Raw genomic sequence first — 15584 nt, forward strand, 5'->3', positions numbered from 1 at the left:
GTCACAAGGAAGACAGGATCTCCATTTCAGCCTTGGTAGTGGAGGGACCGGCTCCCCATTTCGGCAGCCATAACAGCTTGTCTGACCTTGTCTTAGTCACTAAGGTCATATGCCTGCCCTGTCAGCAGCCATAACAGCTGAACACATGCTTGTTTGACCTTGTCCTAGTCACTAGAAAGTCAGATACCTGCCTCGTGGCAAGGAACCAATCAGAAGTTAGCTGGTAGCGATATGCTTTACCGCACTGGGTGTGCTTTACGCACCAGCAATGACACATGGAGCATAGCAACCACCCTGGGAGAGCCTATGGGCCATAACACCCAATTGGCCAATCAACACAGGGCAAGCCCTCCAAGCGTGAAGGCACACCAATCCTGAGCCTGTGCGTACCCCTAGACATTCCCCTTACGCTGCCCTACAAGATCACTCAGCAGCCGGTTGGAGGGGTCTTTGCTAGCCATCCACCATGGCGGATGGGTGATAGACCCGAGCTAACATGGGGTTAGCTCGTTAAAAAACAATAAAGCCTCATGCAGTTTACATCAAGCTCTTGAATCTGCCTGGTGATTGGGGTGACTGCAGTCGTGGCCTGGGACCCCGGATACCTGAGTTTTTCCGGGGTTCTAACCGTAGAGGAAAAAGCTACTGGCTGGCTGCTTTGTTTTTCTGATCTCCAGCTTGAACCCCAATATCTATCTCTGGGTTTTTATTATTCGTGCTACACTTGCCCCTATTTCACTAAACTCTGAAAAAAAACAAAAAACAAAACAAAAACCAAAAAACCTGTACAAAACAATTTTGAAAGTTGGAGTAGATATTTGAAATGCAGTGCTGTGGTACAGCAACCCCCACCTTCCCCACACACCTGGGGAATATAACCATGGCCCAGGAGTATTACAGAAGTAACTAGATTGATAGTGATAGTAATTAAATTATTGGCACTCCCCACAGGAGGAGAGATGGAGAAGAGACCACAGGACCCTTAACTAGGAATCTAGCCATTATTCCCTCTGGTTCCCCAAGCCCTCAGTTCTAAGACATCCTAGGAGATGCCAGAGTAAATAGGAAGTGTAAAGGTAACCTGGGGGGGGGGCGGGGGGGAGGATTCTGTAATGCAGTTTCTAGAAGGCTGTTATTCATGAAATCACAGGGTGAGACTTTGTTTTAGTATCACCCACACTCATGTAAACAGCCCCTCACCCATGCTCTGGAAGTAAATCCAGTAAACTCATCCATTGCCTTGCTCCCAAAGTGGCCCCCTAAAAGATTAAAAAGCCATTCTCTACTTTTTACAAATTATTTTAATCCCTCTCGTGGGAATACTCTGAATTAAAAACAGCCCTCAAAAACCACACCAAAATACCTGTTTCCACAGAGCCTTTATCAAGTGGGGAAGAAAAGTTAAAATGGCTACTTTCTGACTCTGGCAGAAAAACAGCAGCAAATGACCTTGTAGATGTTATTCTGTGTTAGAATGGGCTAGGATGTGGTGGCAAAGGAGGCAGAGGATGAGGGGGAAGAGGAGAGGGACAAAGAAAGGGGGGCAGGGATATTTGCCCCAGAGGACAAAGGACTGCCTCTAGATAGACAGGACACATTCATGGCATATGAGCAAAGGTGGCTTATAAAGGGAAAGGAGGAAACCTGTTGATAGGATGAAGTGTTTCATTTTAATTTGGCATGATAATTAGGTGAACCAAACAGGGCTTCTAAATGCTGAACTTCAATACAGCTGGATCTTGGTAGTCAGTCAGCCTCGGGAGGAGGAAGTGGTGAAATAAGGGAATAGACTTTGGTGTCTAGCTTTAGGAATGTAATCTACTGGTTTTTTAGCAAGGCAGAGGGAATGGGGGAGAAGGGCAAGGCCTGCCAGAGCCACGTGCTCTAATGGGTTAGTATCCCTTTATTGTGTCATTTTAAAAGTCAAGCCACATCGTATAACTCTTAAGGTACTGAAATAGAAGCACAAAACAACCTTAAATTGTAGAAGCCTTTAAAAAAGAAATGAAGGTTTGTGTCATTATTAACTTTTTTTTCAATTAAGCACAGAGGAAAGAAACAGGAAAATAGTAAGATAGGTGATGGACATCTTCCCTTCTCTTCTCCCTATACCTTACCTTTTAGTTTCTATTTGTAAAATGCTTCTACATTCTACAGGAGAGATAAAGCTTAGTTATGAAATCAATGTGTCCCAAAGGGGAGAGAAAGACTATGAGTGGTGCTGGGTGTGGTGGCACTCAACCAAGAGGATTTCCTGCCTCAGGTCTACAAAGTGAGTTCCAGATCCTATCTCAACAAATCAAAGCAAGGCCATGAATGATGGTAAAGTCATGCATTGAATTAACTACAGAGAGAAAACTCCACTAAAGGAAAAATCTTGGTAAAGCCTAAGCTAATTTTTAGTTTGCTAAATCTCCCCACTTTAAAATAATGAGCAACAGCATCACAGGCTGCTTCTATTTATTTCCATTTTATTTTCAAGTTTTCCACTCCCATGTTGTAGGGGAACCTGTAGCCACGCCTACTTTGGTGGCCTGCGAGGGCGTGGTCAGGGTGATGTAGAGTGAGAGGCGGTCAGTGGCTGGTCACTTTCGGTTTCCCTTTCGGGTTGCTGTACAGACTGCTGCCCTGACCGCTAGGTCGCTCTGTAAGTAAGGCTTTTCCCTATTAAATACCCTTATATTTCTAGTTGGCTCCGTATTGGTAATTTCCCACTATACCATGTAACATGTTATTTTGCTTCAGCACTCCTTTCCCTTCCTCAGCCCCTCTTTTCTCTTTTCTGTAGTCCCGTTGTACAACAATTTCCTCTGAAACTGAAACATTTCATCCCACAAGAAAGCTCCTTAAGCAGGAATTTAAACAACTCTAAATAGTTTTAGGAAGTCCCTAAAACTGACCAGATTTCACTAGGCCATTCCCTGCCAGAGTAAGCAATAAAAGCTGAGAGTCCCTCTCAGAGGAGAGGAGACAAGCTGCAAACAAGACTCACAAGCCAAGCTGCAAAAACTCTGAAGAGTTTAAAACAGCTAAGGCATGTGGAAGTACACTCTCTAACCTGTTGAGCTACTTTCTCTTACTGTGCAGTGTGTTCCAGGTTTCCCAGCTTTTGCTAGCTGTCACCTACGCTGGGGTGGGGTTTGGTGATGCAGCTGTCTTTGAGTCATTTCTGCTCCTGTAAGTAACCTCAATAAAATTCATGGCTCATCAAGTTAGACTTTCATGGTATCTGTACTTTGGTCTGTTGTGGACTCCCTATCTGGGGAGAGTACACATGTGTATTGCATCTCCCCAGGAGAAGTTTTGTCATATTACAGGTCTCTTACCTTGGTTCATAGATTATATCCACCTTATATACATTAAATACTAAAATCCACATGAGGGAAATCATAGAGATTTTGTTTAAGTCTGATCACCTTTCTAAATCCATCCATTTTCCTGCAAATTTCACAATTTTACTTCTCTTATAGCTGAACTGAATTCCACTGTTTCTCTCTCTCTCTCTCTACCACTATCCGTTCATTTGGCTGACTCAATTTCCATGCTTTTATGAATAATACAGCAATACACAGAGATGTGCCAGCATCTCTGAGGGAATGATATAAAGTCCTTAAGGTATGAGCACTGGAGTAGCACAGTTTGGTCATATGGTAGTGGATAAGGGTTCTTCTGTCTCTGCATCCTCACTACAATTGCCATTTATTTTCCTTTTTAAATTTTTTAGTCAGGATTTTTCTGTGTAGCCTGGCTGTCCTGGAACTTAATCTGTACAACAGGCTGGACTTGAACTCAGATCCACTTGCCGCTGCCACCAAGTTCTGGGATTAAAGGCATATGTAACTACCTATTGGCAGGCCATTTGTTTTCTTAACACTAATTTAACCGAAGAGGGGTAGAATTTCAAAGGTTATTTGCATTTCTCTGAACACTTTTAAATACTTATTGACCACTTGTGGGTTTTTTTTCACTTTTTAATAAACATCTTCGGAAAAGTCATAGCAACGTAACAGAAAATATGTCAGGGTTACCAGACACTACAGATGGAATGAAGGTTTAACTGCAAACTGTGGAAATTTTTAGTGATCAAACTGTTATTCGACTTATTTATGGTTGCGATTAAAGAAATCTTAAGACACATTGAATTTACAGAAATGCACACTAAAAGAAAAAAGGTATTCATTCAATAATTGTGAACTTACTAAAAATAATTATATCATACTATATTTATTATGTGAAATAGTACTGCAACCTTTTTAAAACAGTGATTTTTCAGAGTTCTTTCTATACCTAAAAGACTTACAAGTAGAGATCCACTGTATTAACTCCCACTGTTGCATAATTTTTACATCCATTAACACACTTTGCATAAACAGTCACCTGCTGATGGATATATAATCTTATTTTCCTATTTTTTTTTTTTTTTACTTTTAAAAACAATGAGAATGTGGCTGGAGAGATGGCTCAGACACGCTACAGGACACTGAGAAAAATGACTGACAAACTGCCAGTACAGGCAGGGACAGTTTCAAATTTCCTGGTTTGTTGAGAAGTCTGCTAGACTGGCTACTGGCCAGTCAGTGTTTTTATTCATCAACCAGTAAGAGAATACAGAAGGACATCCAAGCCGGGCGGTGGTGGTGCAAGCCTTTAATCCCAGCACTCGGAAGGTAGAGGCAGGCGCATCTCTGTGAGTTCAAGACCAGCCTGGTCTACAAGAGTGAGTTCCAGAACAGCCTCCAAAGCCACAGAGAAACCCTGTCTCGAAAAATAAATAAATAAATAAATAAATAAATAAATAAATAAATAAATAAATAAAAGGAAAGCTACTTTGGGCTGGAGAGATGGCTCAGAGGTTAAGAGCACTGACTGCTCTTCCAGAGGTCCTGAGTTCAATTCCCAACAACCACAAGGTGGCTCAAAACCATCCGTTATGAGATCTGGTGCCCTCTTCTGGTGTGCAGATATACATGGCAGCAGAATGTTGCATACATATTAAATAAATAAAATCTTAAAAAAAAAGGACATCCCCTATCACCTCCTCTTTTATGTCTAAATAAAAGGTTTTAACTTTAAGATAGTAAAATTATATATAACAAAACAGTTGTCAGTCAAGAACTATAGTTTACAATATTTAGTCCATTAACATTTGACAAAGCTAGCCAATAAAAAGCCTGAGCCATTGGCAAAACATTTTATACCTAATATAAGTCTTTATGTGTTTATCTGAGGCAAAGCGGCTGTGGGACCAGGCGGGACAGAAAACTCCAGCTATAGTTAAGAACACTTTGGGCTCTGCAGAGAAACTAGATTCACTTCCCTGCACCCATACAGCAGTTAAAAGCCATCTATTAACTGTAGTTTCAGATTTGACACCATCTTCTGACATCTTGTGGGCACTGAACACATGAGGCAAACACATAAAATGAATCTGTACAAAGAAGAGACTAATTATCTTCTTCTTTGAGAATATGGTTTAACACATTTCTAGGTCTAGGAGAAAGAAACTATTTTATTCAGGATAGTTTATTTTAATACTAATCTTCCACTTACAGTAAATTGCATGATTCCTCTCTAAATGTGAAAATGCTACTGGATTAAGACAGACTCTAATTAAGTGACAGTATGGTTGCTCAAGATCTAACTACTTTTTCACTTACCAGAAGCTCTGGAATCAGACAAAGAACTTCCTTTCCATTAAGGAAATTGACCTTTAGTTTTCCACAATAAAAGCTATCTGACTGATGACTAGATCGGTAAAATTCCACTATATTTTGCACACGGAGCTTCATAAAAAAAAGGTGTTGTTTTTTTTTTTTAATTTATTAGCTGCTGTACAAGTTTCTGACATTTTGAGTGTGTACATACTCTCTTTTTCATTCCTGCCTCCTGTATACTCACAGACCTTAATACAATGTTTCAAATGATTGGGTCTCATCAAGCCTAGAGCTGATAGAATCCTGCCAAGCAGTATGATCCATTTTATAGATCTTCTACCTGGGATCATTAGTTTTCATGGCATTTTGCATATTGCTGAGGAGAATCCCTAGCAAACTTGAGTTTACTTCTCCCCCACACCCAAGACAGGATTTCTCTGTGTAGCTCTGGCTGTCCTGGAGCTCACACTGTAGATCAGGCCGGCCTCGAACTCAGAGATCCACCTGCCTCTGCCTCCCTGAGTGCTGAGATTAAAGGCATGCGCCACCCCTACCCAGCATTGCTTTTCATTAAATTAAAAAAAACAAAAAAACTTTTTTACATTTACTTTTATTTTACATATGTTCTGTCTACCTGAATGTATGTGCACAGCATACATGCCTGTGTAGGTCAGAAGAGGGCATCCAATTCCCTGGAACTGGAATTACATGCTTTTATGAGCCTCAATGTGGGTGATAGGAACTAAACCTAGGTCCTCTGCAAGAGTATCAAGTACTCTTAGCTGTTGAACCATCTCTCCAAACCCATGGTTACTTTTTTATTTTGTTTTTCCAGACAGGGTTTCTCTGTGTAGCTCTGGCTGTCCTGGAACTTGCTCTATAGACTACCGGCTCCATGATTCCTTTTTAAGTCAAATGTCCTGAATACAAAATATATTTCTACCTAGGAACTAACTTTGTATCAAGTCCATAACTATCAGCAAGAATAAAACTAAACACCCCATTTCTTGGTCACAATTCTCGGGACACAACTGCTGAGATAAAAAGTTCTTTCATGGCCTCATTCCACCTTTCATTGTAGCCATTCAACTCGTTCAGAGATCATCTATCTTAAACACAAATCAGATTAGATCACTACTGAAATTTTTTGATTACATATTATTTGAGGGGGCATACACATGCCTTGGTACATGTGTAGAGGACAGAGGACAAGCTTCATTTGCTGGTTCTCTCCTTCCACCATGTGGGTCATCCTAGGGATCAAACTCGGGTCAGCAGACTTATCATTAACTGACTTTACTTCCTGGGGTCACCTTGCCAGTCCTCATCACCACTTTTAAAGATAAGTAATCTGTGACCCTTCATCACCAACCCAGCTTTGAATTTCTCTCTAGCCTTATTTGCCATATACAGTTAATGGCACACCAAGCTTCCTTAGGTTCCTTGCATATGTAATGATTTCATTTAGTGATAACATTTTTGACTTACTCTAGAACACAAACACCCTCTAGTCTTTTTTTATTTTTTATTTTTTTGAGGATGTGTAGTTATAACGTTGAGCCTTGGACATGTAGGCAACTACCACCTTCAAACCAGAGATCTTCAGAATGATGACAATTTCTTTTCAGATGAATAAAGTTAAATATAATAAACTCGGGAGGGGGAGCGCTTTTTTTTTTTTTTTTTTTGCTTGGCAAAAGGACAAAATACATGTATATTTTATAAAAGATAGGCAGTGTTTTAAGTCTTAAGTCTTTGTAGACTTTAAAATCAAAACAAAAACAAAAACAAAAAAACACGATGGATTTTACTTTGTGTGAAGCTGAAACCAAACTTGTATCAAATCTTGAATGCAAAGCAGAAATGGAACAACACTAGGCCTTGACTGCCTTCTCTAATGTGACAACCCCACCCCCACCAGAAACCACTGGGATCCCAACCAAGCAACATTCACTTAACAAGTCTTAACACAAAATACCACAGCAAAGAGAGTTACTAAGAACAGTGTCTGCATAGGTCTTTATGGATATAAAATAACAAATGAAACCAGCTCTGTTGACAGTTACTATGGTTTCACACAGGAGTCTTAAATCTGAAATATGATGTGTTTTATAGTTGAATCACTGTTCCAGATAATTAACTGAAGAACAAATTCAGTAATTCTGTATCTAAAATTAACTTTTCCCAGTGAAATAATACATTTTGCAGAGAAGCCAAAAATCCATTAAAAAAATTACATGACATTTGTTGTATGGACAGGATTAGGAAAAGCAAAATAAAGAAAGGGGTATCTAACTATCATTCATTGCAAAAAAATTATTCCTAAATATCTTAGACTTTCGTGTCATAGATCCTTTACAGGACTCACCAGGGTTATTATAGAATAAAGATATATACAGTTTAAAGAAGGATTTTTTTTTTTTTTTTTTTTTGGTTTTTCGAGACAGGGTTTCTCTGTGTAGCTTTGGAGCCTATCCTGGCACTTGCTCTGTAGACCAGGCTGGCCTTGAACTCACAGAGATCCGCCTGCCTCTGCCTCCTGAGTGCTGGGATTAAAGGCATGCTCCACCAACACCCGGCTAAGAAGGATATTTTTAAACAATATTTTAACTCAGGGATCAGATTGACTCTGCCTCCCTGAGTCCTACCCCAGAGTAACAAATATAGTTATCCCAAACACAAAATAAGGCAGAGAAATGCATGGTAGATCCCCATCTTGATACCTAACAGACATATAGCTAAAAGCTAAATGTTCAGAGTACACAGGGAAGAGACTAATTACAGTGCAGAGACAATTTACTCAATTGAGGACACCACTCCAACTGGACAATTTGATATTTTGGTTCAATAATGGCGACATACTATTTTAACAGAACTACATGGCTTCTGAAACCCCAATCAGAAAGACTGAAAATGGAAGGGAGAACAGATCAGGACCAAACACAATTATTATTTTCTTCTATACAACAGAAAATTATCAACGAAAATGGGCCTTTCCTAATAACAGAGTAGCATGGACCATCTTTAACAACAACAAAACAAACAAACAAACAAACACAACAGGAACAAAAAGGACTCTCTGCAATACCCAGTTTGCTTCAAGTCATCTTTCTGCTGTGGCCTCCTGAATAGCTACAGACACATGCGACCACTCCTGACAGAAACTATAGCTTTTTGTGTATTTACCAAGTAGTGTGTATCCTAATTTCTTCCTGTGTATGATCCCTGCCCAAATGACAGACAGTTAGTACACTGGGCCAAAACAGAACTATTCTTTTGGTGACCAACTCAGTGGTATTATTTAAACCTGTAACATCTAAATTGTAGATCCATACAAAATAACAGAGTACAAAGGAAATAGAGTACAGAGATGAGAAAGAACATGTGTTGACTTAGAAGTCTACTGACACACAAAAGCTTCCATCAATAATATAAATGCCTTAAAAACTATCTTTAAAGGTCACCCTTAAGGAAAGCTGACTCTGTGAAAAGAGTTTTCTAGATTATAAATTTTTTCATGACCAAACTCATCATCTTCACATATAAACTTCAACAAAAGGAAATTAAAAATACCACTGTTCCATAGGCAATTAGCTTCATTGCAACTCCAACAAATAATGACTGATCTTCTCACTTTTAAGAAAGATTATGGCATAAATTATAACATGTATCTAATTGACAAAAGTAATATATATACACACATATTAGACATTAAGATTCTACCTGTGCAGGTTTATATAAATTTCAAAACTGTTATTATGAAGTTGTTATAAGAAAATAACCCAAATACCCACCAATAACTAGGCAAAGTAAAACAGCATCTTCAATATGGAATTAGAAATAAAAACAATGCCACTGGAGTGTATTCAATGACACTTATAGGAGTCTCTAACATCAGTGCTGAGGGAAATTAACATCCTTTGTACAATAGACACACTGTGATACATTTAGTAAAACCCATTACCTATACCTATAATATCACTCAAGGGAAACATCTAATAAGCTACTGTGATAAAGGGGCAGAGGTATAAGATATGGATGGATATGTTTCTTTATGTAGATATACTACTTGTGTATGTGTATGTATAAATAAATAGTATGGGTCAATAAAGAAGAAAAGCTAAAGCCATCTACAGAACCATTTTTAAAACATTGTTTAAAAGGTCAATTAGAAACAAACATGGTGCTGTACCTTAAGCGGTTGGTATAGGTATCAACACAGGTCTTCATTTTGGCCAATAATGTACCAACAGAAGTCTGACATTCTGACTGTTCTTCTTCTTCTTCTTCTTCTCCTTCTTCTTCTTCACCATTCTCTGGAGAAAGAGGCAACAACAGTGGCACCATAGACGTGCAAGAAGCAATGGCCCGGAGCAATTCTAGCAGAGCCCGGTATAATGGCACGTGTCTTGCCATGTCCAGAACTAAGGGAGAAAAGGGAGAATGCATACAGTGAGAACACATGGCATATAAACAGCATCAACAGCAATACTGTGCTGACCTGATCATAGGGTTAACAGTTGGTGACTGGCCCAGCAACATATGTTTATAAGTCACCACTGCACTTCCAGAAAATGAAGAAGATATAGAATGGGGGGAACAAGTATGGTGATAATTACTATTTTGTCATGTTACACATAAAATGATTAAGTAGCCCAGACAATAGTTATAGCAGTAAAGCATGAAAACAGTTACATCAAGTTGAAACAATGAAGTCATCTCATAGTATGTGCCTAAATATCACAGTTACTGGCCAAAGAGATGACAGAGTCAACCACACCCCACCCCCAAAAAAGCAAGAAAGGCTATTTTCTTGCTTGTCCACCATTGATATTGCTGAAGATACAAGAAAAGTTGGATGCTTGATACATAGAAATCAATCTACAAAAAACTTCCTTCCAGTTGGCTAGCTTTCATAGTGTCAAAAGGCACTAGGCAGGTTATTAAGGAAGAAACATCTAGACCCTGACATTCCAGGCAAGACATGCCTATGGGTGTATTGTAGCACAATGGTTATGGGGATAACCAATTAGTTTTTAACTGGACTCGAGGCCTGCTCCACAGGGGGAATTCATGCTGGGTACTGTAAATTTGGTCAAAATCTAGGAGAAAGGAGGCCATAGACCCTGGGCGATGAAAGGGACACACTACTGTTATTTTACTAACTAGACATATTATCAAGCTATCTTATAAAAGTTTATATTTATATCCATAGATTAGTGATGATCTTACTGTTGGTCAAAGAAGGTTCCTTTTATGGTGAACAGCAATCAATGCAATGATTCATAAGTGGCCAAAGTGCTGAGAAGAAGTAATTGTCTAAATGGGACATCTTATTAACTCTCCCAAGGTTTAGGGACCATCATGAAAGAGAGAAAAGGAAGAGTCAGAAGATGGGGAGAACTATATGAGCTGCCTTTTTGAGATGCTGTGGTCATTGTACTCAGGAATTCACAACAGGTATGGTTACTTGTGGTGCTATATTGTTTATGATTTATTAAAGCCACTGGAGATCAAAATAGCAAAGTGACCATACTAGTTAGCCATAGAAACCAGGCAGTAGTGGCAGACATCTTTAATACCAGGATTCAGGAGGCAAAGGCAGATGGATCTCTCTGAGTTCAAGTCCAGCCAGGACTACATGAGATTGAATCAGTCCAAAAGAGTAACAGAGCTCACACCTTTAATCCCATGACTAATGAGAGGTATTTAAGACAGGAACAGGGTCTCAGAGCTGGCATTCATTCTCTAGCAACACTGAAGATAGGAAGGCACTGATTCTCTCCAGCCATGCTGAGAGGCAGCAGTCAGAGGCTTGGTGAGAGCTCATGGAGACAGGATTAGCCCTTTCAGCCTGAGGTATAGGTAAGAGCTAATATAATGGCTTGGCTGCTTTGCTTTTCTGATCTTCAGCTTGAAACTTGAACCCAAAAATCTGTCTCTGGGTCTTTTACTTTTCATGCTATAGTTACCTGCACAAGATAGTCACTCAACATTGCAGGACTTATAAGGAAAGAGTTGATAAGACTCCTAACTGAGGAACCTCCTATCAAATTCACCCCTACTGAGGTAACAGTTGGCTGTTGGGGAAAGGAATTCATTTTTCTTTGAAGTGTATAACTACTATTTTTCTCCTATTTTCTACCCAAACCCATAACCCTAGTCTAATCAGGATAAAAAAAGAACCCCCCCCCAATTGGAAAATCTTGGAAGAAACTAACAAATTCTCTTGGAAAGTGAGAGGATTATAAAAAGACATCACAAGGAGACAGACACTGGAGAAATGTGATTACTAAAAGCAAAAAGCTATCCTACACTGGATACCAAGACAGAACTCAGACGTAAAGAAAAGATAGAAGTAGTTTTTAGGTTAACCACTGAACTAATGTCAAATTGTTCATTTGGATAACTTGCTACAGCTAGGAAAGATGTCAGCATTCCTGGGAAGATGGTTGATGGGTAAGAGACTGAACTGCCTACAAGAGCCTTACAACTATGAATCTAACATTATTGTAAAGTTAAAAACAAAATGAACTCTAGTTATATTAAAGTCTAGCTTTTATCACAACTTAATTCTTCAGTCTCAAAATCTCCTTCTATACTTCATTATCTATCACATGGATGTATAGATGAGGGTTAGGGCTCAGACTTAGTGTAAAACCACATGGACAGAGCCTGGATGGCTACACATTCTACTGTCCCAGAATGAAGGAGGATAAGATGGGGGAGCATGAGTCTGAGACCAGCTAGCCCACAGAGTGAAATCCTATCCAAAAAATAAGTAAAAAGTCCTTAACGAAAGACAGACCTCACATTTAGATAACAATAATATCTCTGCAACTTTTCACCTTAGATTACCCCATACTCTGTGGCTCCTTGAGGGAGACTCTCTTCTCAGTTTCCTGCCCACAAATACAAATATCTCTTAAAATAGCCCTAATTTTTCTTTCAACCCTAAAGATAATTTCATGTTTAAAAATTGAACTAAAAGGTACATGCCCCACTAAGTGGCTTAATACCAAATAACTTAATGTGCTACAAGACTTACTATATTATTTTCAGGAGGAAAGGGGCATGACAAAGTAAAGGTAACCTTCTGCCTGGAGACTTTACAAACATTCCTAACACTGTACCTCCATCTAGGGGCAAACGGGGCAACTGCAACCAACTAAATGCCAATAAATGCAGACTTTGGCATTGTATAAAATGCTTAAGTTAACATGAACATATTCTTCATACAAGACTCTCCTATCTACCTAAGAAATTCCTAGCAAAAATAACTACTTCTCTTTATTGGATTTGTGTTTGTTTTCGAGACAGGATTTCTATGTGTAGCTCTGGTTATACTGGAACTAGCTCTGTAGACCAGGCTGGCTTCAAACTAAGAGATACTCCTGCCTCTGTCTCCCGAGTGCTGTGATTAAAGGTGTGAATAGCACACTCTTCATACCTTCCTGAAAGTAGAACACACAGAATTGCACCATATTTACATGAGAATATCATCATGAAGATTATAAATCTGTCATATACGGTGGCTTACCAGAGTCATTTCGAAGGTAGGAGGACATGGCGGGGATGAGGCAGGACTGACTGAGAAGCTCCAGAAGCACAGAGGGCAAAGCGCTACTATTCTGTCCTCGGCTCTCATGAGACGACTGGGCTTCACCATTTACAGCACCACTCATGGGGTTTATGTAACTTGCAAGAACCTAGATTATTGAAAATACATTGAACTTCGATGATGTATTTCATGATTAGGTACTTGATCTTAGCATACTCAACACATGTATTTTCTACTTAATGTCAGATATTCTTGTCTTTGAATAGAAGACATTTTTTTAAACAGAAAAAAAAAAGATTTTTTTCTCTTCATACAATATACTCTGATTGTGTACTTATTTTGGGGACAGCTTTTCCCTGTGTGGACCTGGAAAACCTTGAGAAGTTGAGATTTCCAAAAGGGTAACCTTGGGCTTTTCAGTGATGCTGATGCCTCTCAACATTTGAGTTTAGGATTGCAGGTGTGAGGCATCAAACCTGGCTAAAAGGGGACATTTCAGCTTAACTTTTCCAAGAAGAAGTCACTGTTCTGCTGAGTACTGCTTACATGGAGCAGGCACTTCATGTAACTACAAGAGAAGCAATCTGCCTAAGGACAGACACACACTGGTGCTAGTGACTAGTAATGACACCACTGCCAGCAACTCAAAATATCATTGATCATTTATTTCCTTTGGCTTTCTTCCTTTTGTGAGGGATTCAAGCAGTTATTCTGGCCTCTACATTGCTATGTAGTTGAGAATGACTGAACTTCTGATCTTCCTGCCTCCACGTCCTTAAGGCTGGGATTACAAGCAAGTACTACCATTCTTAATTTTATTCAATACTAAGGATTGAATCTAAGGGGGTTCCATTAATGGTATGAAAACACAACAGAGTTACATCCCAGTCCTCATTGTTGAGTTTTGTTCAACGGATTTGGTTTGAGAGAATGAGCATGCCATCCTAGAACTGTAGAAAATAACACTCCAAAATGGCATCAATTTAGGTTAGCTGCATCTCAGTTCTATAATATAGACATTCTCTCATATTTCTGACTTGCTTGATTCTGGAAACAGTATAGAACAATTTGCAAAAGAAAGCTAAAAGTGAGCTTCAAGTACAGTTCAGTGCCCATGTATATGCTTAACCAGGTGTGGAGTCTTGAGCTCAGTCCCAGCACAGAATGAAACACAAATCCTAATTTTTAAAATAGATGGGCAAAAGCCCCATGTCAAGACAAAGGGGTGTCTAGCAGGTAGATACTAAATACTAGGTAATTGTATACCTTCACTTTCCTCTGAGGGGAGAAGCTAATTGAGAGGGAAGGTATATAGAATACAAGCACGGAAAAAGACCATTCTTTTTTTCTTTTCTTTCTTGCTTTTATGTTTGTTTGTTTGTTTGTTTGTTTATTTATTTATTTATTTTGGTTTTTCGAGACAGGGATTCTCTGTGGCTTTGGATCCTGTCCTGGATCTAGCTCTTGCAGACCAGGCTGGTCTCAAACTCACAGAGATAGGCCTGCCTCTGCCTCAGGAGTGCTGGGATTAAAGGCGTGCACCACCACCACCCGCAAGAAGACCATTCTTTAACCCATGACTTTTATAATATACTTGGAGAAGAAAACAAAAGTGAGCATGAAGTAGACAAGCATGCTGGCAAACACCAGTCACAACTGCACTCTGAAGGTAAAGAAAGGAACACTGGGAGTTCAAGGCCAACCTAGACTACAAGAAACATCTCAACCAAAGGTGAAAAAAAGATACTTAAGAATAAATTGAGTAAGTCACCATATTTAAAAAGCAGAACAAATAAAAAATAATTTACTGATTACCATTAACAATAACAAATTCACAAACACACCTGCAGAAGACAGGTTACATGTTCTTCTTCTAGCCTCTGTTTGGTTAAGGCTTGTTCCACGTCCCATCCTGATGCTGTGGAACCTGTGCCAAAGCCAGTCCCTTTAGCCCAATAGAGCTGCTGCTCTTCTGTTGATGTAGAATTATGCGAATTTGACACCTGTGGCTTTTAAGAAAAAGAGTATTATTAGTGCTTGGTATTACTTATCTTCAAAATTTATCATTGTAATGTCCAACAGATTAACAACATAAAACCAATTTGGCCATTCATCAGAAAGTTGAAAACTAATTACTGTAACATTCCTAGGCATACACCCCAATGAAATAAAAACTGGTGCTAAAATAAGAACCTGTGCATACAAGTTCACAACAGCACTGTTCACCACAATCCAAAGACAGAAAGATTCCAAATGCCTACCAAGAAATGAGTATAGGAACTAATGCAAGAGAATGCTATTTAGCTACAAAGAGGTATACTAATACATGCTACATGAATAAACTTTGAAAATATTAAATGTTAAGTGGA

The 15584-nt window shown here is 39.2% G+C and overlaps 1 protein-coding gene across 1 annotated transcript in view; it reads right to left on the reverse strand.

Moving 5' to 3' along the window:
* Nucleotides 1–15584, reverse strand: part of Birc6 (baculoviral IAP repeat containing 6) — a 176097-nt gene that overhangs the window by 24935 nt on the left and 135578 nt on the right. The window contains 3 exon segments of the mRNA XM_027426080.2: nt 9847–10078; nt 13195–13363; nt 15060–15224. Coding sequence (XP_027281881.1) covers nt 9847–10078; nt 13195–13363; nt 15060–15224 — 566 coding nt within the window.

Source organism: Cricetulus griseus, chromosome 7 (genome assembly GCF_003668045.3).
Source record: "Cricetulus griseus strain 17A/GY chromosome 7, alternate assembly CriGri-PICRH-1.0, whole genome shotgun sequence".
In the NCBI taxonomy this organism is placed as follows: Eukaryota; Metazoa; Chordata; class Mammalia; order Rodentia; family Cricetidae; genus Cricetulus; species Cricetulus griseus.